The sequence below is a fragment of the Atractosteus spatula genome, chromosome 10 (genome assembly GCF_055471065.1).
Source record: "Atractosteus spatula isolate fAtrSpa1 chromosome 10, fAtrSpa1.hap1, whole genome shotgun sequence".
Classification (NCBI taxonomy): Eukaryota; Metazoa; Chordata; class Actinopteri; order Semionotiformes; family Lepisosteidae; genus Atractosteus; species Atractosteus spatula.
The window spans coordinates 3,261,026-3,287,348 of record NC_142715.1 but is presented as its reverse complement, the minus strand read 5'-3'; the positions used below and the strand labels follow the sequence as shown (position 1 = coordinate 3,287,348).

Sequence of the window (26,323 nt, the reverse complement as noted above, 5' to 3'; positions counted from 1 at the left end):
CTGTGTCTTTTGATTGTATGAGCTCACCAAACCAATTCCCATCCAACTTGTTTTCAGGGAAAATTTAAAGTGTCACAGAAACTGTGCAGACCTTTAGAAAACACTTAACTGCCTGTAGTATATGAAGTGCTTTTTGTCAGTAATGTGTTTCTTGTTGACATTTCCATAAAGTATTCATGATGCCTCTCTGTTTCACTGGATTGTCTTTAAAAGAAGCTCCAGTTGACTATTTGTTCTCACTGATGGTATCTCATAGAGAGTCTTAGAATCTATTTTATCTAGAAATCTGGCTGTAGGCTATTACACCATACTTACCCATTGTGTAGAGATTTTTGTTATCTTTATTTATATTTGTCAAACTCAACCAGGACTGAGGAGCCTCCTGCAGGACTAAGAGTCACAGGTGCGGTGAGGGCTGCTGAAGCCATGGAGTGCTTCAGCTGGCCCTGAGCGATGGTCTTGTGTTTGGGGCTGTAGGGGGCTGGGGCTCCAATCCCCTGTCACTGCAGAGACCCTGGACAAGAAAGGATAGTTGTTCCCACTGTGAGTTCTCTGTGTCTCCTTGAGACACATTTTAAATTTATTAAATGATAAAAAATTGTGTAGAACCTGTATTTCATTCCAGACACAGGCAGGTGAGACAATGTCCTAAATTGTTATTATGTTGCAGACAATTTATGACAATTTAAGTTGTCATAAATGTTGCAGAAACATCTTCAGCATTTTGAAGACTGGAAAAAGTAAAATATGTGCATTGGCCATCAAAAGAAAAATGATGATGATGTAAAACAAAATACACCTGAAGAAGGCTTAACAGCTGAAATATTATTATCTGTTATTGTTCATTTCAGGAATTATCTTGTTATTATTTGTTCCTTTGTTGACAAATATAAAAACTGTGTCAATATTGATTACCTAATTTCAATAAAGGTTAAGGCATACATACAAGAATAAATAGTTTACACCAACAGTAGGTTTCACAATCTTTGGTCTCAATAAGAATATGGATCATACTTTTACACTATTACACTGTAATTTACAGGCAAAATAATGGGAAATACAACATACAGAATATTCATCGTTTGCTGATAATTTGTTAGTTTGTCAATATTATCAGCCAGTAATCATTGAACAGTGTCCTGACATTCAAGGCACTACACCGTTTTAACTTCACATGATAGTGAATGCATGGGTCTGCATATTTCCTAATGTATTATTATCACAGAACACATTGATTAATTGAATTGACAAGCTCAGCGGAGATACTGCATTAACATTGAAAATAATGCCGAAATCGAATGACAAAAATGGGTGAATAACACTGAAGTCCCATATTTGTGTTTCATAGCAACAGTGACTAAGGAAGTGCGTCTTAACCCGGAACTCTTCTGAGTGGAAGAGGGATTTGTTCCTGTTTGTGCACGCGAGACTTCCTGCTTCTGTGGTTGTGTGTTCAAACTCGCATGTTTAAACCCGCACCTTCATTTATTGCTTCTTTGTCAGATGGACTGAAAAAATGGAGGATTGGTTGTTTAACCTGGAAACCGATCTTCAACCTTTTATGGAGGTTTTGCTTAAATCGATCGTGTATGAAGTTTCAGAAGTTTTCCGGAACAGAATGTCTGATTCCGAGGACTCGATTCAAAACAAACTCCGCAGCATCTCTCAGATTCTGGTGAGACGGGCGGTGATTAAAATCACACAGTGTGTCCAGGACAGTTTCGGCACCGAAATAACACAAATGAAAAAAGAAAACGAGACCCTAAAGGTCAGATTGCAGTTCTGGGAGAAGGAGTCGGGAGCAGGCGGAGAGCAGGGACAGACAGATAATGGATACATGCCTCCCTCTGAAGTCACTGGAGAGATAAAAGAAGAAATGGTCACGAAACTGGAGCTGTCAGGTCAGTGTGGTGACTTGTATGTAGTAATGTCTGGGGTATTTAAAAACTGTTTTTAAGTTCTTTGCCGTTTTAGCCTGTAAGATTGTATTGTATCAACGATGTCAGTAGTGAAACACTTGTGAATCGTTTATTTGCCTTATATTTGCCTTATATTGTACCAGTACCGGTTACATATGGCAATAAAGTTCAAGTTCAAGTATTTGATATATTTATTTAGATGTCTAAATTGTATATAATTATGTATCATCAAAAAAAGCGAACACACAAACTTTTCAAAAGAACAAAGGTTAAAAAGAAACCGATTATAAAAAGCTCTGTATTTCGTCTCACCGTAATGTAAAGTATATAAAAATTGAAAATAGTAGCATTAGAACTGTATATATTCAGCGTTTCTTCTGGTTTATCTTAACAAATTAACTTTTAAATTTAATGAGTGCAAACTCTTGTCGAAATGATTGCGCATAGAGAAACGGCATGGAGCTGTCTCTTGCGAAACACCGAAAGAAATGTGTAAAATCCTACCAGTGCTTAGAAAATGCGCTTATTTATCAGGAAGTTTTAAAATACTAGTCCTCCAGAATGGAGTTGCTTTCAAACTGCAGTTTCCGAAGAATAAAAACTAATATTCTACTTTTAGAATACGTAATAAATAATAATAATTAAATAATAAGTATACACTGCTTGAGCAAATCTTTTCTTCTTGTGTTCTTCTGCTGTACTTTAAGATGCTTTTTTTTTAGCTATTTGCAGTTACTGCTGCTCTTTACTATTCTGTTTAGGTCCTAAAAAATAAATTGAGTATAAATTGAATATGTGACACAACATGCATCTGGTTTGAGGTTGAGGAGATAGATGCCCAATCGATGTGTCTCTATTAACGCTCTTCTCTCTCAGTGCAGTGTTAATGTACTGTAGTGTCCAGTCAGCGTGTCAGTATTAACTGCTCTCTCTCCCAGTGCAGAGTAAGTGTACTGTAGTGTCCAGTCAGTGTGTCTGTATTAACCCCTCACTCTCAGTGCAGTGTATCTGTATTAAACCCCCTCTCTCTCAGTGCAGTGTTAATGTACTATAGTGTACATTAAACAGCCACAGGTAACTAGCAAAGAGAGGACATTAGCTAGCCAATATGATAAAGGAATAAATGTTTTTTTAATTTCTTTTGCACATTTATTTGAACATTTCCATCGATTGTACAAGCACTTGGAAACTGTCCAATCCCTAGTTTGTCAGCATTTTCTTGTATGCTTTTATTCTGTGTCTTCTAGGATATAATGCCTGCGATTTGTGTTTAAATTGGGTTTCCAATTACACTGCAGCAAACTCTTGTTTTTATGTCCACTATAACGGACAATCTCCCTTGCTTTCAAAACCAAGCGTTTCATAATTTCCTAAAATGAAAATGCGACAGAATTCTGGGGTGTCCCTATACCAGAGATTACGGAAGGCTTCAGAATGGTGATTGGCTGACACCATCTGACACCCCTCTGATTGGAGAAAAAAACTTGCTGATCTGTTCCACATAGCAGGAAGACAACAGCATATGCTGCTTCTATTCGAAACGCTTATTTTAAAAGTTTAATTAGGAAGTAAAAACCTTACAGAGTACACAGATTTCTAAACTGATCAGAAGGAAGAAAAATCACCCGTGTTTCGCGCATAAAAAGTGGTTATTAACTATTGAAACCTGTTTTATTTATTTTATTTTTATTAAGATTAAGAGTTCCCGTCACCCCCATTGCCATTTAAATCGCAAACCCGTGTTTAATTAAATATTTGTATTGATTCACAATCCGGCAATGCAACGTAAATCGTTATCTTTGTCTTCTTCATAATAATGTTCACCTCTCTGTCCAGCAAATTAATAATAAACTTTATTTTCGTTGTCTCCGCTTTAAAGGTACCCCCGTCGCGGAAGAATTTGACCTCGGAACGTTTACCCAGCGTAATATTGTATTTCATTGCACTTTGACAGATTGTCTTTAAATCAGTTGTTGTCAGAATATCCCCACCTCCAAACAAGAACAAAATTGCAACAATTTTATTAACTGGCTGTTTCAGTAACTTAAAGTATATATTTAAAGTAATCATTTAACTATATACATTTTTAAAGATATGCTTATGTTGTGAATGTCTGTAAATTGTATCTTATTTTTAGTTTTTGTTTTGTTTCACGTTAATTTTATAATGGAGAGTGTCATAGAGACGACTCCTTTACCCCCCATCTTGATTAAAATACTTTTATTTTTTCACAATCTGGCAGTGCCAGACAGAATTCACATTCGCTGCAGCCAAATGGCCTTGCAGATGCAAATTCCGCTGCAATGGTTGTGTTCAGGAAATATTTAGTATGGCATCTCCATGTTCAAGTAAACACTGCTCTATGTGCAAATGCAAAAAAGCCACCTTTAAAGGCGCTATATAAAATAAAGTTTATTATTATTAATATTGATGATATTCTTCCTCCCAGGACTTGTAAAATTATTGTTGTTATCCTGTAAAGCGGTTTAAGAAGCATACTGTCCAGCATATTGTATTTCATTACACTTTGACAGATCGTCTTATAATCACTTGTTGTTAAAATATCCCCCCAAGAGGATATTCCCCCCAAGAGGATATTGAGGATATCCCCCAAGAGGTATCCAGGTAACAGTGAAACGGGCGTACAGTCTGGGGAGATCGCCCGTTTTCCATGTAAATAGTTCCCTGCTTCCGCACCCCTTGGTGTCTCTCTCTCTCTCTCTCTCTCTCTCTCTCTCTCTCTCTCTCTCTCTCTCTCTCTCGGGCCCGCACTCTTCGCGGGCTTGTCTTGTGTCTCTCTCTCGTCTGGGCGCGGGAGTGCTGCTGGCGGGTGTTGACGGAGAAGAAATAAAGCACAGTTTGAGTCTCTGTGTTCGTCCTCAGCAAACCCAAATTCATTACATTGGTGTCAGAAGCGGGAGGATGGACAGTGAATGGCTGATGATGTCGGACTCAGAGAAGCACCGGTTCCCCCAGCAGCCGAGTGACCCCCTAAAGCGCTTTTTGGGGGCGAGCAGCAGCTGCCAGCGGCCGGGACGACCCCTCAGCACCACCAGTAGCCACAGCCCTTATCAGGGCTACCCCATGGTGAACTACTCAGCGGAAGGGGGGCCCTTTCCTGGGTCACCTCAGGCTGTGTGGCAGGAAGGAGACGCCAGACCAGCAGGGTCCAGCCCGCCACCCCTGCTCTAGCCTGCGCCGGTGAGACCGAGCCGTTATAATAGGAAGATCCCATGGCAAATGTTTGAGGCCCAGTTCCAGATGGCGGCCTGGGCAAACGGCTGGTCTCAGGTGGAGATGGCGGGCCACCTCGCCGCCGTCCTGGAGGGGAAGTCCTACCAGGCGTTGCTGAATTTACCTCGGGACCAGCGGTACAACTACGTGGCGTTGGCGTCGGCCCTCCGGAGGTGTTTTGGCAGGAGAGGGGAGGCGCCGGGACTGCTGCGGGCAAGGTTGGCGCAACGCTGCTGCCTAGCGGGAGAGCCACTGGGTCCAGTCACCGCAGACGTGGCCTACTTAGCCTGCCAGGGTTACCCTACTCTCCCGGAGGAGGCCCACCGGGAGATAGCACTCCAGGCGTTCCTCTGGGCCCTGGCGCCGACTGAGGAAAGAGCGCTTCACCCCGCCTGCTGTGGGAAGGGTTGGCCACAGCCGGGGCTTAATTCTTCCCAGCCTCATCGAGGGCAGACCCTACCAGGCCCTCGTCGACACCGGTTCGACCATCACCCTGCTGCGACCTGGTTTCCTGCCGGGCACCGAGGCAGCCGGATCCCCAGGGTGCTCACCATGCACTTTGGGGCTGCGAGGGTGAAACATCCCTTTTACCTTGCCCCAGTCTGCGAGGTGGGTAGTTGCCTTGACTTGGGCGTGAGAGACGGGGTGCTGCGCCGGGGGTGGCGGGTGCCCTCCAGCGGCAAGGTCAGGTGGCAGCAGTGGGCGTCGCCTGGGCCTGTCGGAGCCGCGCGTGCCAGAGCTGGTGAGATAACGGTGAGATAAGCTTGCCCCTACCCAAAGTCTGTAAGGCACTCTGTGTACTGTGGGAGGCCTTGGAGGTGAGGGATGGGGTGCTGCGCCGGGGGTGGCAGGTGCCCTCCAGCGGCGAGGTCACTGCTTGGCGGCCTCCAGCTGGCCGTGCCCTGCTTGGAGAACTGCCCACGGAGTGACCGAGACACCACAAACTGCCACCTGACCTCGCCGCTGGAGGGCACCTGCCACCCCCGGCACAGCACCCCGTCTCTCATGCCCAAGTCAAGGCAACTACCCACCTGCTGCAACCAGTCCAACCCAAGATACAGTCCTCGCAGTCTGGGGCAAGGTGTTTCACCCTCGCAGCCCCAAAGTGCACGGTGAGCGCCCTGAGGGTCCGGGTGACTTGGTGCCCGGCAGGACACCAGGCCGCAGCAGGGTGATTGTCGAACCGGTGTCGACGAGGGCCTGGCAGGGTTTGCCCTCGGTGAGGCAGGGAAGGAATAAGCCCCGGCTTTGGCCAACTCTTCCCACAGCAGGCGGGGTGAAGCGCTCCTTCTGGCTTTCCAGAGCTGGGTAGCGTCGCTCAAGGGCGCCCTTCCCCCCTTTAGGCCGCCCAGCATCCGTTTTCCGACGGCCTCCGGAGTCCCTGGGGCTGGGGGAACCGGCGGTTCTCTGAATCCGACATCATCGGCCGTTCACTGTCCATCCTCCCGCTTCTGACACCAATGTAATGAATTTGGGTTCGTTGAGGACAAACACAGAGACTCAGACTTGTGGAGTTAAAAACTGCTCTTTATTTCTTCTCCGTCACCACCTGCCAGCAGCAGTGACTATAAGACGATCTGTCAAAGTGCAATGAAATACAATATGCTGGACAGTATGCTTCTCAAAGTGCTTTAGGGGATTATAACAATAACAACAACAATTTTACAAATCCTGGGAGGAAGAATATCATCACTATTAATAATAATAATGTAGTGGTTTGATGGGTTTACTGAGACAATTATTAATTGTAACAGTAATCACGAGGTTGTTCGTTGTAGCTTTTAGAAAATCAATCGTCAGAACAACTAACAACGCACACACACGGGTTCAATACACGAGATACATTTATTAATATAAATTGTGCACCAAAGATATACTGGATACGAGCGGCAGACCTTACTGTGAGGGTTATCAATATACAAGGTATATAATCTCGAAGAGATGCAAACACAAAGAGATACACAACAGAGAATATATGTCAATATATATCATATCGTTCGGTTACCAAATCGCTAATCAGTGTTATTACCCACTGTTACTCTAAACTCGGAAGTAAATACATTACTCATGAATTAAATTGATAACAACTTGTGTTGAGGTACAATTAAATTCTCGAGACGCAATGTAGAACATGGGGTTTACTTATCCACTGTGTATGGATTTGGAATCTCCCGGCACGAACACCAAACCAGCTGACACGCTCTGTTGCAGCCTCTGTTGCAGCGGTTGTCCAATGGTCGTTGTGTCGGCGTCCTCTGGCTACCGGCCAACCAGTCAAGGAGCAGCTCGGAGTAGGACGGGCGGAGGAATCTGACTGCGGTGCGCAGGGCAGTCGTTGCTCTGAGGGGATCTACCAGCAGTCCGGCTGGCTAGTAGAAAGTCTCTATGCACAGAGTGTGACCGCGAGTCCTCACAAGTCACTCTTTTGCCTGGGAAGAAGCTGGTTCGTTCCCGGTCCAGCGCTGCTTCTGAATAAGCTATTCAGGTTGTCGACGAGGGTCCAACTGTAGGCTGCCGTTGATCAAGCGGAGCATTCACGTTGGTAGAATTCTGAGTACGTACGGGATCCTCGGCCTCGCGCTTAGAACAAAGTCCAAGTCCTTTTGCAGACAACAGCAGTTGTCACGTGATTGTCTCTGAGGATGCGCGAAAATGGCCAAGGAGAGCCCCGATCTGAGCTTGCGCTCCCTTTTTGACCAAGACCCAGATGTGTTCTGATTGGTTGAGAGTTTGGCGGGCACTGGAGACCCACGTGGTATTACCACGCCCTGCCAGTCCCTGATTGGTTGGTCAAGATGAGATATAAGTCACTTACTCTTGACACTTAGGAATGCAGTCCAGATGTCCATTCAGCACTCCCTAGACTGATAGGCGCCAATGGATGACCATTGATCATGATAGCCAGGCTTAGCTAAGTGCATCCCCGTCTGGGAGCTTGTTCCTTATCAAAAGAAAACATCTTAAATCAGCCTGCATGAATACTTTCTCTGTGGCTGCACCACAGAGATGGAGGGTGAGATGGAGCCTCCTTTAGGACAGCATACCAACGCTTAATTCTGTCTTATTAACAAGCATTGCCGCTACAATAATAATAAACTTTATTTTATATAGCGCCTTTAAAGGTGGCTTTTTAAAAAAAAAACTTTTTTTAAATGCATTTGCATTTGCACAGAGAGCAGTGTTTACTTGAACATGGAGATGCCATACTGAATAATTCCTGAACACCACCATTGCAGCGGAATTTGCATCGTTTGGCAGGGCTATGATTCATACAAGTGGTGGTGGATTTGGAAACAAAATGTATTTATATTGGGTTGCTGTAAGTGGAGCACTAATAACCCCAAAACTCTACTTATTATTTTACAAGAGAATGCACCTTACAAGCTGGACAGTATACTTCTCAAAGCACTTTACAGGATAACAACAACAACAACAATAACAACAACAATTTACAAGTTCTGGGAGGAAAAATATGATCAATATTAATAATAATAATAATAATAAACTTTTTTATATAGCGCCTTTAAAGGTGGCTCCTCAAAGCGCTTTACAGGATAACAACCGATGAAACAACAGTGGCTGGGGGTTGAAAATACCTGTGAAACCGGTTTGTTCATAAACAATGTACTGTAGACACAGACACTCAGTAGCAATAGCAATTAGCAATATCAAAATAGCAATATTATGGACACACAATTGACTTTTTTTAAAAAGAACTTTTTTTTGACAGCTGGTTTTTGTTGACAGCTTGACAAGTTTATCACTGAAAAGACCACGGGCATTCTTCCTGCCCCATACATTCTAAGAGTAGAATAGAATTTATTATTAGTATTTAGTACTATTATGTAGTATTTATTATAGTGCTAAATTGCAAATTATTGATTACAAATAGTTTATGCTAACACCTAGCTTTCTTAACGCGAGAAGTACTTACTTACGGTAGTACTGTACAGTAAGTACTTACTGTACTTAAGTACTACTACTGTAAGCAAAAAAAAAGGGGTTTTGGAGGGGGGGGGAGGTGTCTTTCGCTGGAAGACTCGCCCCCTTCTGCTTTGAAAATACCTGTGAAACCGGTTTAATTCGTCACAGCCAGCACTCCCGCAGAGAGTGATGAAAACCACACAGCCCCAGGCGAATGCACATGAATATGTTGGGCTTTTGGGCTCAGGTGGATTTGCGCCCTACAGTTCAACCTGCGGTACCGCTGTGTACTGTACGTACAGTACGAACATGTGTTATTTTGAAATATAAAAAATGTCAATATACTGTAGTATCAATAATATTTGCTATTTTAGTTTTTCAAAGAAGTGTTTCTGTTAAAAGAAAACTCATAGCGATTGCTGGATTTGAACACTCGACCTCACATTTATACAGTACTGTAAATTGGTCGCTTAAGCCGTGATAAAAAAGCTTGGATTCTCATGTATCTGATACAAGTATCTTTAAATACAGTCTTTGTTGTGCTCTTGAGGATCCTCGTGATATTTTGAGCTCTGGTTGAATGATAAGTGTCGCAGTTTAAATAATTTTCGTTGTTAGAAATTATGAAACGCTCTGTTAAAAGCAAGGGAGTTTTTATGTCTGTTATACTAAAAGAAAATGCCCGACGAACTAGGGATTGGACAGTTTTTCAGTGCTTGTACAATCAATGGAAATGTTCAAATAAATGTGCTAAAGAAATAAACAAAAAAAGTAATTTATTCCTTTATCATATTGGCTAGCTAATGTCCCATCCTTGTTAGTTAGATCAACGAATTGCTGTGGTGTTACTTTTTGTCGATGAAAAAATAAAGTATTTTCATTTAAAATGACGGTTACAAATAATGTGGACCAGCGTAATACTTTGAGTTTACAGCTTGTCCAAGGTCATTCATTATTAATACTATTAGTAATATCTTCGGTAAAGGCTTTGATGCCTTTACCGAAGATATTACTAATAGTATTAGTAATAGTAATAGTATTAGTATTTCTGCATAACTAAAATATTTTATGATAAAGGTAGGTTGTGTACTTTTGCCCAACTGAGCAATCTTGCTTTCATAAAATATACCAACTTTTTAATGACTGATGATTAACATGCTGTAAAACACAGTTTAAATTTAAAAGCTCAAATGCTGTACATGAGAGGTTAAGCTTTATTGGCTCCTCCTGGCGGTTTTACAAGGTGATTCCGGATACTTTCCGAAATGACGTCATATGACGCGTTACACTGTGTCATATCGTTTTAGGATGCGTCACGCCCACCGCATGGTACAGTGGTGTACCTCACTCATTTTGAATGGCTGCATCTGTATATTAAACCCCTCTCTCTCAGTGCAGTGTTATGTAAGGGTGTCTCTGTTAACCTCTCTCTCAGTAATTATTTATGTACTGTTGTGACCAGTCAGTGTGTCTTTATTAACCATCTCTCATTACTTGGTTAATGCACTATAGTGTGCAGTCAGTGTCTGTATTAACAAATTCCAACAGCTTTATTGGCATGACCGGTAAGTTACAGTGTTGCTGAAACACCAGTACAACATCTACAGGCATTTGCAATACAAATGCAAACACATCATAGGACATTTATTTACAACATGCAACACATACAACATTATCAAAGAGATAGGTTCACTGTTCCTCAGACTGTGACAGGAGATTACATATTGGGCTGCTAGTTCAAGTAAGTTCCCTCCTCCTTCTCTCAGTCTTGTTAGCTGTTCTGATTCTGGCAGGTGTGGGATTTTTTGGGACTAAGTTTGTTTTTGTAGGGAGGAATGTTTGTTTGAATGTTTAAAGTGCATCTCTGTCTCTGTTTCTCCCTACTGGTGGTAGCGGCTCAGCCTGTCCTCGCTGGGAAGTCAGGTCTGCCTGTGTTGCCCAGTTTCTATGGCCAGGCTGTGGTCGCTGAGCCTGTCCTTCACCAAGGTATGTTTCTATTTGCTGTTTCTTACCCCTGGTCATAGACTCCACTAGTGTCTTTTTATCTGTTTAGCATCCTATAGCATTCCACGTTATTTTGTGTTTGTGTGTGTGTGTTTCAGTGTGTGAGGTAGTGTTGTTTGGCTTGTGCTATTATTTGGTTGATTTTGATTTGTGTTGCTTTGACTGTGCTGTCCTGAGGCTGGTTGGTGTCAATGAGGACCAGTGAGGTCCAGTCAGGACCAGCTGGCTGAGGAGACTCTTCTCTGGGCTCAGCTCTTGGCTCAACAGGGCCTTGTGGTGGTATTTTATTGTTCTCTTCTGTATGCTGATTTGTAATGGGGTGTGGCCTAATTCGGCCCTGCATGCATTGTTAGGAGTTTTTCTCTGCACATGAACGATCTTTTGACTGAACTCTGTGTGTACAGTTTGTATGGGATGTTGTTCCCATTTAGTGTAACTGGTTCTGTGAGAGGACCCCACATTTCACTGCTATATAGGGCCATGGATTGGATTACACTTTCAAATATGTGCAGCCACATATTTAGGGGGATCAATCTTGTAGAGTCTCCTTCTAATAGTGTAGAAAGCCCTGCATGCCTTCTCTTTCAGTGCCTTCCCTGCCAGGTCAAAACTCCTAGATTAACTGATTGTCAGTCTGAGGAATGTGTAGTTGGTTGTGTGTTCCACTGTGTTGTTGTTCAGTGTGACGTGGTACCTGTTTCCTTGAGATCAGGCTTTCTTCTGGAAAACCAAGACCTTTGGTCTTTTCCAGATTGACTGTCAGTGCCCAGGTCTGACAGTACTGCTCCTGCTTTCCAAGAGCTGTCTATTTACAGTAGATATAAAAAGTCTGCACACCCTTGTTGAAATTGCAGGTTTTTGTGATGTAAAGCCAGAAATCAAGATAAATCATGTCAGACATTTTTCCATCTTTAATGTGACCTTGCAACTAACAAAATTCAAGAGAAAAATAAATAGATAATTATTAGGACATATAATTGAAATAAAAAAAAAACTCCAACATCCTGGTTGCACAAGTGTGCACATCCTCCCCCCCCCCCAACTAATACTTTGTGGAAGCACCTTTTGCTTCTTGATTTCTGGCTTTACATCACAAAAACCTGCAATTTCAATAAGGGTGTGTAGACTTTTTATATCCACTGTATGTGTGCATTTCTTTTCTTCTTTAGGGTGTGTTTTTGGTTGTATATTCCTTGCAATGCTTTACTGTTCTGTCTGCGATCTGTATCAAACCATTCTTCCTTTGCTTTTGTTTTTTGAGTGTGTTTTTTATTAATTCTTTTTTAATTTTGATTTTAAAGATTGTTTCTCAGTTATGTTATTTAAATCTTTTTATTGCCAGGTTCATACAGCTGACTGGGCTGTGTCCCTTTGTCATTGTGCTGGTATGATCTCTTGATGTATAATGTGATCTGACTGTTCAGAGAGGGGAGTTAGTGGCCTGACAGTGAAGGCTCTAATACAGGACGGGTTCAAGTCAGTGACAGGCTAGTTCACCACACTGCTGCCCAGAGCTGAGCTGTAGGTGAACCTGCCTAGAGAGTCCCCTCTGGTCCTGCCGTTGACGATGTACAGGCCCAGTCCTTGACAGAGCTGTAGCAGCTTGCGCTCGATGGTGTTGACAGCTCGATGGCTGTACGTGGTTGAGGTGACCAATACAGAGGGGATTGTCCAAATATATGAATTGTTTCCTTGTGTGCTGGTGTATGCCTGCTTGTGCATTGAGGTTACCGCAGAGCATCACATTTCCCTGGCCCTGGTAATGGCAGATCTCATTGTGGAGACTCTGAAGAATTTCCACGCTGTACTAAGGAGATTCTAAGAATGAGATGTAGACTGCACCCAGGAAATCGTCTGTACAAAAATGAGATTGTTTCTGTTGACTTGAAGCCAAACATGACTATTTTAGTTCAAGTAGGTAGCTGTGTCAACATGCGTAGGCTGCAAAGGAACAAGTAAAGGTTTTTGCCATGCTGAAAAATATGGAAAAGCAGAAATTGAATTCCATGCCTTCTGCAGGTGTAAGGCTCCTCTGCCAAAACGTTGTTTCCTTTCTTTTCTTTTCAGCATGTGACTGTTTTCTCTTTACAGGTTAAATGGGGCAAATGAGCTCTACTCTATACCACAATTATTAATACCTCACTCTCATTGAAGCATCTTTTTACAGTTTTAATATACTGTGGTGTCCAGTCAGCATGTCTGTATAAACTCTGTGTAGTGTTTTGACCTGTAGTGACCATTTGGTGTGTGTTAACCACACGCTCAGGGGACTATTTATGTACTGGAGTGTCCAGTCAGTGTGTCTGTATGAACCCCTCTCTCTCTCGTTGCAGTGTTAATGTACTGGAGAGTCCAGTCAGTGTATCTGTATTAACCCCTCTGTCTCTCAGTGCAGTGTTAATCTACTGGAGTGTCTAGTTTGTCTGTTTTTTTTCTGTCTTAGCGCCTCTTTTTTCAATGTGGTTATAATGTACTGTCCAGTCAGTGGGTGTGTATAAACATACCTGTCTCTCAGTGTAGTGTTAATGTACTGGAGTGTCCAGTCAATCAATGTGTTTGTATTAACCCCTCTCTCTCAGTGTTAATGTACTATAGTGTCTAGTCAGCATGTCAGTTTTAACCTGTTTTTCTGCAACAGAAAGAGGGTTATGAATGTATTATTTAAAGGTTTATTATTAGAAGCTGTGTTATTGAAGAGGATATATCTAGGTTGAGTTAGTCAGAAATTCCAGTTACTGAAACCTGAAATTGCAATGCTGCAAGGAAGTGCTGAATACAAACCAGTATTGTAACCATTGAGCTAAACTGGAATAAGTAGAGCCCTGTCTTGGCTTTCACAGCTGTGGGCCAGTCTGACTGCACTGTAGAATCATTCTATTTAGGTCATCGGGTGAATTCAATGCATGGCGGGGCTGTGGGCTGGGCGCAGGAGCTGGCGCATGGCAGGGCTGTGGGCTGGGCGCAGGAGCCGGCGCGTGGCGGGGCTGTGGGCTGGGCGCAGGAGCCGGCGCGTGGCGGGGCTGTGGGCTGGGCACAGGAGCCGGCGCGTGGCGGGGCTGTGGGCTGGGCACAGGAGCCGGCGCGTGGCGGGGCTGTGGGCTGGGCGCAGGAGCTGGCGCGTGGCGGGGCTGTGGGTTCGGTGCAGGAGCTGGCATGTGTTGGCCATATATTGATCATATATTTTTAAAATGTTTTTTTACACGGTGATTTCATATAATAAGTAGTATGTTCATTAAAACTATATTCAACATTCTGTATGTGAACTTCTTGTATACGTCTACTGATGGTCAATAGTAGACTAGCAGTCAATAGTTGTATTGACTACTGCTGTTGACCAGGAATTGATGTCGCCAGATGGAACCCAGCTTTCGTTAGGCGTTTCGACCCTAATCCATAACGCCCTCCTGCTGGTCACTGCTCATCTCCTCCCAGCCTCCTCCTGACTCCTCTCTCCTGCTCCAGAGCCAGCACGAGGCTCTCTCTGGTGTCTCTCCCAACCTTTGGACTGCTGTCTTTCTTTCCCTCCCAGTCAACCCAACAGCTGTTGGCATTCTCCACACTGATTGTACAGGGAATCTTCTGCATCCCAACCCCTCTGGAACAAGCACGTCTGCCACCCTTTCTCTTTGCATTCTTGTACCACATCTTTGTATTTGACACTTGTTCTCTCAGAGGCCTCCTCACATTCTTCCTCCTGTGGCACCGTCAGTTCAAGGAGGATAATCTTCCTTGCCTCTGGGGACAGCATCACCACACTCTCCTTAGGGATGTTTGTACAACCTTGAGAAACTGCAGTTTCCTCCAAGGTGCACCCTCATCTCCCAGGATGGAGTTTTATGCAGGATGAAATCCTTGATTTTCCTTGACTTTGTCTCACCCTCCCTGACAAATGCAACTGTGTTTGTAAATCCTCTATGAGCTTGCTGTGCCTTCTGTCACTTTCTCCAGGATGTCTGCCAGTGTTGTCAAGACCTTGTCATGGCGTCATCTGTACCTCCCTTGGGAAAGTGCTACTCTGCACCCAGAGAGGATATGTGCCATGGCACCCTTCTCTCCACAGAGTAGATCTTCCTTCATACCCAACTTGTACAGATTTGTTGGTGATAGGAGGGTGGCCGCAACCGGACGAGATGCAGAAGAACCCTAGCCTCCACAAATCTGTCCAAGCTAATCTTTTGAGGAAGATTCCACTTTGTTCATGTTCTGTGCACTCCCAACTCCACTGCTCTGGACCTTCAGCTCTTCTCCTCCCGATTGCTCGCTTCTTCCTGTACCATAACTCTTCTCTCTTTTAAGCTGGCTTTTTCCCCACTGCTGGAAGTATGTAGATCCCAGGCCTTGCCTGCCAATACATGGGTTCCCAATGATATCCCGAAGCTTTAAGTACGCTGGGTAACCGTTCGAGGTCAAAATTCTTCCACGAGGGGGGTATCTTTAAAGCGGAGACGACAGCACCCTCTCTTTAAAGCCCTGGCCAAATACGAAGACAGCAAATACAATTAAAATTCAAACTGAATTAAAAACTGCACATCCCAGTTAACATGGCGGTGTTTGTGATCCTTGCTTTTAACCAATGCGAAAGGTTTCGATAGCATAACCTATCAGCAACAAAGCGCGATTTATACGATAGGCTACCTCAAACTGTCAGTTACAGGACTGTATGGTGCTTAAGCCAAAATTAATTAGGATTTTTAGTTATGAAGGCAGGAAGACAACCCCCCCCCCCTTCCTTCCGGGTGCCTGACTTATCACCATCTTTAACTGTTCCATGTCCGAATTGCAGTAGGGAGAGACACTTACGATAAAAAGTGAATCCCAGCTACAATACAAATAGATTTTTGTGATAAAGGGAAGAAAAACATTAGTATTTACTGCTAGTATTTAGTGTAAGATTTATAGTTGAAATCTGAGCCTTAATTTAAAGTTAAAATCTTGATAAAGCAATGTAGGAAATGCCCAATTTTTCTGGAACAGAAATACACATAGAAAATAAATCCTTTTTGACATCTCAGATCAGTTTTGATCAAGGTCTCCAAAACGAAAAAGAGCATTTTCAGAGAACAATTACTTTGTGTTTATATAGGTTAAGTGATTAGATGTATGAGTAATCTATTTTCTTATTAGTTTAAACAGTTAAATTTCAGCTGGAAAAGATCGCACCAGAGACAGCACTATCTCTGCTTGTCATAGACGTTCAGGAAAGGGTGAATTAAGTCGTGTCAAGTGCAATAATTGGATGAGTAATCACAGTTTAAACAGTTCACAGAGTAATGTAAAAATACTTACAACAACAACATCACTTTATTAACCCTTTACAATTTTTTGCATTAGGAATTATCTTTTCACATACCCCACCTTGCTCTCCATGAGACACACAGACAGGGAGAGAGCCCTGTCTCTCGTCAGAGCTCAGGGTCTGCCATTGTACAGCGCCCCTGGAGCAGTTGGGGTTAAGGGCCTTGCTCAGGAGCCCAACAGAGTAGGATTCCTCTGCCGGCTGCGGGATTTGAACCGGCAACCTTCTAGCCATGGGCACAGATCCTTAGCCACAGAGCCACCGCTCCACCTCGAAAATGCACATGAGTAAAAAGTTTTAGAAATGGAGCAGGTGTTACTTGGACATAAGCAAACAGAAAAAAGCTATGACCAGTCATAGTGCACAAGAGGGATGCAGGAACATTTGCAAAAGCTTAGATATACAAAGAATCACAGAAAGGTGTGTGTTACAAAAGAACATGTGAACCTGAAGTAGATTTGGCAGAGTGAGGGGCTTGAATGATCAGGTGCATTTCTGGCAGGGAGAGTACGAAGGTTTGATGGGATAGAGTCAGAAAATTAGCACACATGAAAAACAGAGCAATTCAGTCAGAGAGCCTTATATGAATTAATAGCAAACATGGTTTCACGGAAGGCTTCTCAAATAGTTAGACATTCAGGTAGATTGCCAGGGGGAAGGATTTGTAAATATATTTTGTTAAAGCAAGTCAGTTTTTTGCAACACATAAAAAACATTTTTTCAAGAAAGTAATTTAGCTTTTGTCACTAATGGGACCATTAAATAAAAACATAAATATAGAAATCGCAAGATTTTTTTATTCAATGATGGTAGCAGGATAAACTTAGGACTCAGCAGCTGTCAGGTTGAGCTAAGTGTATATTTTGTTGCAGAGTTCCTGCAAGAAGTTAACAGTGAAATCATTTCAAGAAGGAGATTTTCAGAATAATTATAAATCTAGCAGGATAGAGAAAAAACAGAAATAGTTAGATTGATCAGATTAGCAAACAGGGTGTTAGAAGAGTGAAAAACCAGTATACTTTAGATCTTTTTTTCAGAACCAGCGAAAATCTGATCATTTCTCTATAGCAATAAAAAATATAGCACCTTTTAAAAGTAGCATCTCAAAGCAATACAGTAGGTGTAAAAACAGTTATAAGGACCACAGATTACAAAGTAAATACATGTAAGAAAGACAAGCTGTTAGAAGTGCTACCAAAATTAGAAAATGAAGCAGATACAGACACCCAATAACAGCCTTCTGAAAAGAGGTTTTGAGGTTAGATTTAAATAACTCAGGGTAGGTGACTCTGATATCACTGGGGATACAAATCCAGAGCTCTGGGGTGCAGCTAAAGAAGGCCCCATCACCCACAGAATGTAGATGATCCTGAACACCAGAGTCAGATGAACAAAGGTTGCAAGGTGGGGGGAGTAGACAGATAAGCCAGATAGGTACTGAATGAGGATGAGGATTTTGAAGTTGGCTCAAAACCTGATAGGAAGCCAGTGCAAGGACTTGAAGACAGGCGTAATGTGATTGCTTGCTTGTGACCTGATCAGGATTCTGGCTGCCAAATTCTGAACATATTGGAGATTGTTCATTGTGGATTTAAATACCCCGGTGAACAGGGTGTGCATTTATTAATTCTAGAAAAAAGCCTTACTTAGTTTCTCTAGTTCCCTTAAAAAGAAACTAAAGCAGTGTGATGTTTCCACAATGCATAGAGCTGTATTTACATATGATATTTGTTATTTAAACAAATTTACACAAGCAGTTTTTGCGGATTTAAGTAAAGAATGAGTTACTGCAGATGGAAGACTAGAGATGTAGGTAGGAAGAAGCTAATTTGGGGAAAGTTGAGGAATACACTGTTAACAAGAGCACTTCCTAATAGGGTTAGACATACTTTTGACAGATTGACAGGAGATGTTATAGACTGCAGAGGAAGATGATGAAGTTAACAGGCTGAATGTTTACATAGATACTGAAATGAGGATTGTATTTTAGAAATTTGTGCAATTGCTAACATTGAACTGTGTGCTGGATGCACATAAATTGAAGGAATGGGAAAATTTAGCTGATGCTGATCCACAGAGTCAGCATCTTAAGATGTTTATATTTAGAGGCATTTTGTTTAAATAACTAACTAGTTATGGATACTGATGTGCAAGAGAGGTGGAAAGGCTGTTTCCTTAAGCCGGCACTATAAAATTTATCCTCAGTGATGCATCTCATAGTGGGTTTCTATCACTATGTATAGTTACACAGTGCCTTTAGTTCCATCCATTTTCTAATGGAACTGTAGCCTATCCCAGCAAGCAATGGACACAAAGCAGAATATACCCTGGACATGGCGCCAGTCCATCACAGGGCAGACAGACAGACAGATAGACAGACAGACAGACCAGCTTTCCCATATGCCAATTAACCTACAAGTATGTTTTGGACTGTGAGGGGAAATCATATCACCTGGAGAAAACCCATGGAACCCAGAGAGAACATGCCAACTCCACATACACAGGACTGCAAGATAGCAACGCTAACCACTTCGCCACCATTAGAAATGGATGGATAGCTTAGTTATCTTTCTAGTTCAAAGATTTGCATGCATAATTAAATTTAGAAAGCCACTGAGACATCTGGTGCTACTGTTGTATTAATGAAAAAACATACAAAAAGCATGCTAACCACTGTGCCATCCTATTCCTTAGTTAATACATTTGATTTTTATAAACAGTTAACATTATTAATTGTTAGCAAAATATTTTGAATTATATTTAACCCTATTTTTCTTTATTATAATTACTAATAATTATAAATGATTACTAATAGTTTAACACCTAACTTTATTTGGATTATTTCTTATTTACTATTTACTATTATTTCTTATTTAAATTCTTATTTAAACACTGAACTAAGTATGACATAACATTCAGAAATATAATTGAGAATAGTTTTGTGGTGTTTGTATAGATTAACTTTTCTAAAATGTATAAAAAATTAAAGATGATTAAAATCTATAATCTTTCCACATGTAATGTCATTAGGAAGTACAATAAGTTACTGCTTTGTCTAACAATGGTATCAAAAATAAATCTAAGTGGTGGGAAAGCTGTGCTTAATGATAATTAAGGGACTTAAAATTCAAAGAAAATTATTTACGTTGTTTAAACACTAAGTTATAAATGCAGACGTAATCGGTGCCATTCGCACCGCCTTTTTCATTGTGTATGGCTGAGCTCAGTGCCTTCCACCTCTCTCGGTGCCGCCTCCTTCTCTGACAGAGGGCAGTGGGCGGTGCACTATTTTCCCACCCTCTGATAGGGGGGAAAAAAAGACCTGCTGATCTGCTTGACACCACAGGAAAAGAAAAGAATGTGTTTTTTTCTGTAAGAGATGTGTTTATAGTTTATGAAATTCAAGTATTTTAAATGTTTATTTAAAATGTAAAAGAATAGTGTACACAAAGATTCTAAGCTGAACACGAGGAAGAAAAATCACCCATTTTTCACTAATAAGTGTTTTTTAGCTATCAAAACCCATTTTTATAGCTTTTAAAGTCATGCAGTGTTTAAGTTAGGCAGGAACACATCATTGTATCTTATTTCAATTTATTTTTTAAAATTTAAAAATAAATTGTTTGCCCAGCATACTTTAAGATCATTTGCAGTCTGCAGCAGTCCACTTCCTTCCTGCCCCTCTGACCAGGCCGTCTCTGTAGATTCTGAAGGACATCTCCACCTTGAATGCTTCCACAATTGAAGATAGGGGGAGTTGCAGCTTTCCTGATCTTATGTAGAGCCTCACTGATGTGACGCTTGGAGGGATTCCCTGCCACTTCGGAGGTGCTTGTTGATCGTTCTCTCCACCCCTTCCACCATTGATTATTAAACTATACAGTGGTGTGAAAAAGTGCTTGCCCCCTTCCTGATTTCTTATTTTTTTGCATGTTTGTCACACTGAAATGTTTCAGATCATCAAACAAATTGAAATATTAGACAAATATTAGACAAAGATAACACAAGTAAACACAAAATGCAGTTTTTAAATGAAGGTTTTATTATTAAGGGAAAAAAAAAATTCAAACCTTCATGGCCCTGTGTGAAAAAGTGATTGCCCCCTAAACCTAATAACTGGTTGGGCCACCCTTAGCAGCAACAACTGCAATCAAGCGTTTGCGATAACTGGCAATGAGTCTTTTACAGCGCTGCGGAGGAATTTTGGCCCACTCATCTTTGGAGAATTGTTGTAGTTCAGCCACATTGGAGGGTTTTCGAGCCTTAACCGCTTTTTTAAGGTCATGCCACAACATCTCAATCGGATTCAGGTCAGGACTTTGACTAGGTCACTCCAAAGTCTTCATTTTGTTTTTCTTAAGCCATTCAGAGGTGGACTTGCTGGTGTGTTTTGGATCATTGTCCTGCTGCAGAACCCAAGTGCGCTTCAGCTTGAGGTCACGAACAGATGGCCGGACATTCTCCTTCAGGATTTTTTGGCAGACAGCAGAATTCATGGTTCCATTTACCACAGCAAGTCTTCCAAATCCTGAAGCAGCAAAAACAGCCCCAGACCATCACTCTACAACCACCATATTTTACTGTTGGTATGATGTTCCTTTTCTGAAATGCTGTTACTTCTACACCAGATGTAATGGGACACACACCTTCCAAAAAGTTCAACTTTTGTCTCGTCAGTCCACAGAGTAGTTTCCCAAAAGTCTTGGGGATCATCAAGATGTTTTCTGGCAAAACTGAGATGAGCCTTTATGTTCTTTTTGCTCAGCAGTGGTTTTCGTCTTGGAACTCTGCCATGCAGGCCATTTTTGCCCAGTCTCTTTCTTATGGTGGTGTCATGAACACTGACCTTAACTGAGGCAAGTGAAGCCTGCAGTTCTTTGGATGTTGTTGTGGGGTTTTTTGTGACCTCTTGGATGAGTCGTCGCTGCGCTCTTGGGGTAATTTTGGTCGGCCGGCCACTCCTGGGAAGGTTCACCACTGTTCCATGTTTTCGCCATTTGTTGATAATGGCTCTCACTGTGGTTCGCTGGAGTCCCAAAGCTTTAGAAATGGCTTTATAACCTTTTCCAGACTGATAAATCTCAATTACTCTGTTTCTCATTTGTTCCTGAATTTGTTTGGATTGCGGCATGATGTCTAGCTTTTGAGGATCTTTTGGTCTACTTCACTTTGTCAGGCAGGTCCTATTTAAGTGATTTCTTGATTGAGAACGGTGTGGCAGTAATCAGGCCTGGGTGTGGCTAGAGAAATTGAACTCAGCTTTCCAAAGATGTGATAAACCACAGTTGATTTATGTTTTAACAGGGGGGGCAATCACTTTTTCACACAGGGCCATGTAGGTTTGGATTTTTTTTCCCTTAATAATAAAAACCTTCATTTAAAAACTGCATTTTGTGTTTACTTGTGTTATGTTTGTCTAATATTTCAATTTGTTTGATGATCTGAAACATTTCAGTGTGACAAACATGCAAAAAAATAAGAAATCAGGAAGGGGGCAAACACTTTTTCACACCACTGTAAATTAGAAATATACTGTTCTTTTGTATATGTTCATAGTTTAATATGAAGGACATTTTTTTCTGCAAGTGAATTTAGCGAGAAGCACAAAGAACTCTCAAAAGCAATCATGTCTTTGTGTCTCTATTAAGCCAGACGGGTAGCTGCATACTGGCCTTCACACGTGCAAATCAGTACTGGGTTGTAAGTGGTGATTAAATTCAAACTGTATGAGTAAAGTCTTTTCATTCAGAGTTTGGCTTCTTTCATAGACTCCTGATAACTGTTCGCAGTCCTGGTTGCTCAGAATTTACTTCCCTTGTAGTGCATCAGGCACTCTCCCAGCACTTCTCCCACAGACAGTACCTTCTGTCTCAGCTGGAGTCCCTGCCTGTACAGCCTCCTCTCAGGATGCAGCGGTCAGCATCTTCCCTCACATCTGCCTTTCATGTGCTTGTGCTTTAGCTACACCTGATGTACCTCCCAGCCCCACACATCTGCCTTTTGCACTCTGTCTCTCTCTCTCTCTCCACGAATTTTCCCCTGCCCTCTGTCCTCTCATCTCATCTCTCCCAGACACGTCTCTGTAAGTGAGGAACACACAGCTCTTCCTCACTCTGCTTCACACTCTGTAGGCAGAGGCTCCTGTCAGCTTTCCAAATAAAGGCATATCAAAGGTGCAGCACTTCAGAGAAAGGCACCATTCTCCAGGGATCCAGCCCCTGGTGGCATCATACTACTTAGTTTACATGTTATTGCACTTTCTACATGTGGTTTTTGAAGTTATTTGCAAGGCAAAACTTGAATGTCTGTATGTATCTTGAATAACAAGAACTTAAGCTGTTGTTACTCCAATTGTGAATACTAAGCTATGCTAATTTACACATGAACAGAAAAGATATTGCAGTAAATGTACTGTGGTGATCCCGTCCATTTAAAACAGCTTCCTGTTCTGACCTGGTTTTCTTCACACTTACAGAGGGATAAGAGAATCACTAGAGTGCAGTATAGTACTTGCCTCATATTGCAATCTCTAAATCTTATATTGTCTTATTTTTTATTCACCATGCTGCTGACATGGAACATTGCAGTGGAAATACATTTGATGACTTTGGATGCCATTTCTGTGCTTGATTGACTTTTAAAACCTGCTCATCATCCACCATTTTGAAAGTCTTGTGAATCATTGAAGGGTGGAATAGATCTGGCTATATCTGTCTCCGTATAGATAGATTTTCTTGTACAGAATATTTGCTTTTGATCTCTACTCAAATCACATGTTAAAGGTTTTTTTCATGTGTCTTGTGTTTTCAGGTTCAGAGGCCACTGTCGAAAGGACTCCTCCTGAACAGCAGCATAGCGACAAGGAGTTGGGCTCCAATCGGATGCAGGAAACAGAGCTCACTCCTGCAGAAGAGAAAAACAAACTCGGTGAGAAGCACACAGAGAGCAGACAGAGTGTCGAGGATGTGGATTCTGTACAGATGATGAAGCCAGAACCTGAAAGTGAGAGACATGGGGTCATATTACCTGGCAACTTTACAGACAAGCTTAATAATCTTGATACTAAGAATGTTGCTGAAAGTTGTATTGAACTGGATTCTATGTCTGTTCATTGTTACAAAGAGGAGGAACTGAATGAACTGGGTGTTATAAATCCTATAAAGCTAGAGAAGGAGCCCCACCTGATTGACACTGCTGAGCAGGACACTGAAGTGAATAATGAAGAGAACACAGCTCAGTTTCAGGGCACAAAGCAAGATCATTTGGAGCATTTGCACAGCGAGAAGCCACAGCAAAGCCAGCCGATCAGACCAGCGCCTTGCTCAGATAGTATGGACAAACTGTCATTACAACACAGACAACAGCAACGTTTTTGTCAATCCAGCACCTCAAAACCCCACCGATGCCCCCCGAAACCTTTTGGCTGCACTCAGTGTGAAAAGAGCTTTAGTACATCAAGCCAGTTAAAAAGTCACCAGCGTCTTCACACAGGAGAGAGACCATTCAGCTGTAGTGAGTGTGGGAAGAGTTTTAAACATTTAAGCACCTTAAAAACCCACCAGCGCCTTCATACAGGAGAGAAACCATTCAGCTGTAGTCAGTGTGGGAAGAGTTTTAGTGACTTGGGCAACCTGAAACAGCATCAGCGTGTTCATACAGGAGAAAGACCTTTCAGTTGTAATCAGTGTGGGAAATCATTTAGTCATTTATGTAACTTAACAAGCCACCAACGCCTTCACACAGGAGAGAAACCATACCTCTGTAGTCAGTGTGGGAAAAGTTTTAGTCGGTTAGGACACTTAAAAACCCACAATCTTGTTCACACAGGAGAGAAACCATTCAGCTGCAGTCAGTGTGGGAAGAGTTTTACACGATCAAGTGACTTAAAAACACACCAGCGCACACACACCGGAGAGAGATACAGTTGCAGTCAGTGCGGGAAGAGTTTTAGTTGGCCAAGTGACTTAAAAATACACCAGCGCATTCATACAGGTGAGAAACCATTCAGCTGCAGTCAGTGTGGGAAGAGATTTAGTACTCCAAAGGACTTAAAAAGACATCAGCGCATTCACACAGGAGAAAGACCATGCATCTGTAGTAACTGTGGGAAGAGTTTTAGTGACTTGGGCAATTTGAAAAAGCACCAGAGCATTCACACTGGTGATCGACCATTCAGTTGTAGTCAGTGTGGGAAGGGTTTTATTAACTCAAGCAGCTTAAAAAGGCACCAACGCCATCACACAGGAGAGAAACCATTCAGCTGTAGTCAGTGTGGGAAAAGTTTTAGTTTGGCAGGTACCTTAAAAACCCACAGTCTCATTCATGCAAAAGAGAAACCATTTAGCTGCGGTCAGTGTGGGAAAAGTTTTACTCGGTCAGGTGATTTAAAAACACACCAGCGCATACATACTGGAGAGAGGTTCAGTTGCAGTCAGTGTGAGAAGAGTTTTAAACACTTAAGCACCTTAAAAACACACCAGCACATTCACACCGGAGAGAAACCATTCAGCTGCAGTCAGTGTGGGAAAAGATTTAGTACAACAAAGGATTTAAAGAGACACCAACGCATCCACACAGGAGAGAGACCGTTTATCTGTAGTCAGTGTGGGAAGTGTTTTGGGGACTTGAGCAACTTGAGAAAGCACCAGCGCATTCACACTGGAGAAAGACCTTCAGTTGTTGTCAGTGTGGGAAGAGATATAAAGACACAGGTACCTTAAAAATTCCAACAAAGTCAAGTCTCCTGGACAGATATAATGGTATCTTTCACTCAGATATTACAGCAGGAGTTTTCTGCTGTAATATCTGAGTGAAAGATACCATTATATCTGTCCAGGAGATAAACTATTCAACTTCAATGTAGGGAGAGTTCACAGTAAAAAAAAGTAGCAGCTTAATTTTTCCTGGTAAAGCATGTATGTTTTCTGTTTCTATTGAGTCATAAGAATCTGCATTGGTTCAAAACCTGGCTTGTGTCAATATTTGCAATTCTTAGGAGCTTCAAAGCAGGAAGTAGGAAGAGATTTTTGCTGAGCTGTAACGTGTCTGAGACATTGATCAAATTAATTGTCTGGTTTACTTTGGTTAATTAAAGTTCTTTATATATCATTAAGAGTCATCAACAGTCCAAGAAAACAGGATAAAAAAGAAAGAAGAATACAGAAGGGAAAAAAGGGTGACACTAGAGAAAATGGATCCTTGTCAGATCAATGTTAAGAAACAGATTCTAGTTAGGTATCTGAACCTCGTTAGGAGAGCCATTTTTTTGTTTTTGGGAATTTTTTATATTTCCTATATAAAGAATCCCTATGTTAAAAATGGTCTCTTGGTTTGTGGCTGCATTTTTAACAGGGGTAGAATCCCATTCACTTTGTAGCATCTGGATCTATAGGGAAATTTAACTTTAGGTCACATTATATATAGGTCTCTTGTTGGCCTCTGTCGGTGTTATAGGGTTTTTAAATACTTGGTTGCTGTCTAAGTTTTTCATGTTGGTCAGAATGTAGGCCTATGAGATGCCTTGTTTGTAAATAGAGTAACTGAAGTGTTTTATGTTGAGTTGTTGTGTGTGTGTGTTATTGCCAATATAAATATAAATTTGTCTAACCTAATCTGGATTATTTATTTTGCTTTCACCAACCCTGTGTCAGAGAACAAAGAACTCGGGTGCCTCTATTTATACTGATTGCTTGGGTATATTCTTGGAATATCTTTTACAATTTAGGAGTTATGATTATTTTACTTGATTAACTGCTTGGTCTATTTTCTGAAATATTTTCATTTTTTGAAACTCTATTTGTATGAGTTAATGTCAGAACATGATTCTCTGGTTTAAGCAGTTTTTGTGCAAAGGGTAATTCATTTACAAAGGAATTTTTTTTTAACTTTTCAATTACATACCACAAAATTATATGACTATTCTTTTCCAGTTTTTAAAAGATAATGT

At 41.7% G+C, this 26,323-nt stretch overlaps 1 protein-coding gene across 1 annotated transcript; it reads left to right on the top strand.

Annotated features, from left to right (window-relative positions):
- Positions 1–1,393: 1,393 nt before the first annotated feature.
- LOC148824510 (uncharacterized) lies at positions 1,394–25,988 on the top strand. The gene is made up of 3 exons (XM_088926443.1): positions 1,394–1,901; positions 10,971–11,063; positions 23,188–25,988. Exons 1-3 carry the CDS (start codon positions 1,517–1,519, stop codon positions 25,095–25,097), a joined length of 2,388 nt encoding a protein of 795 aa, XP_088782569.1. The 5' UTR covers positions 1,394–1,516; the 3' UTR covers positions 25,098–25,988.
- Positions 25,989–26,323: the final 335 nt, after the last annotated feature.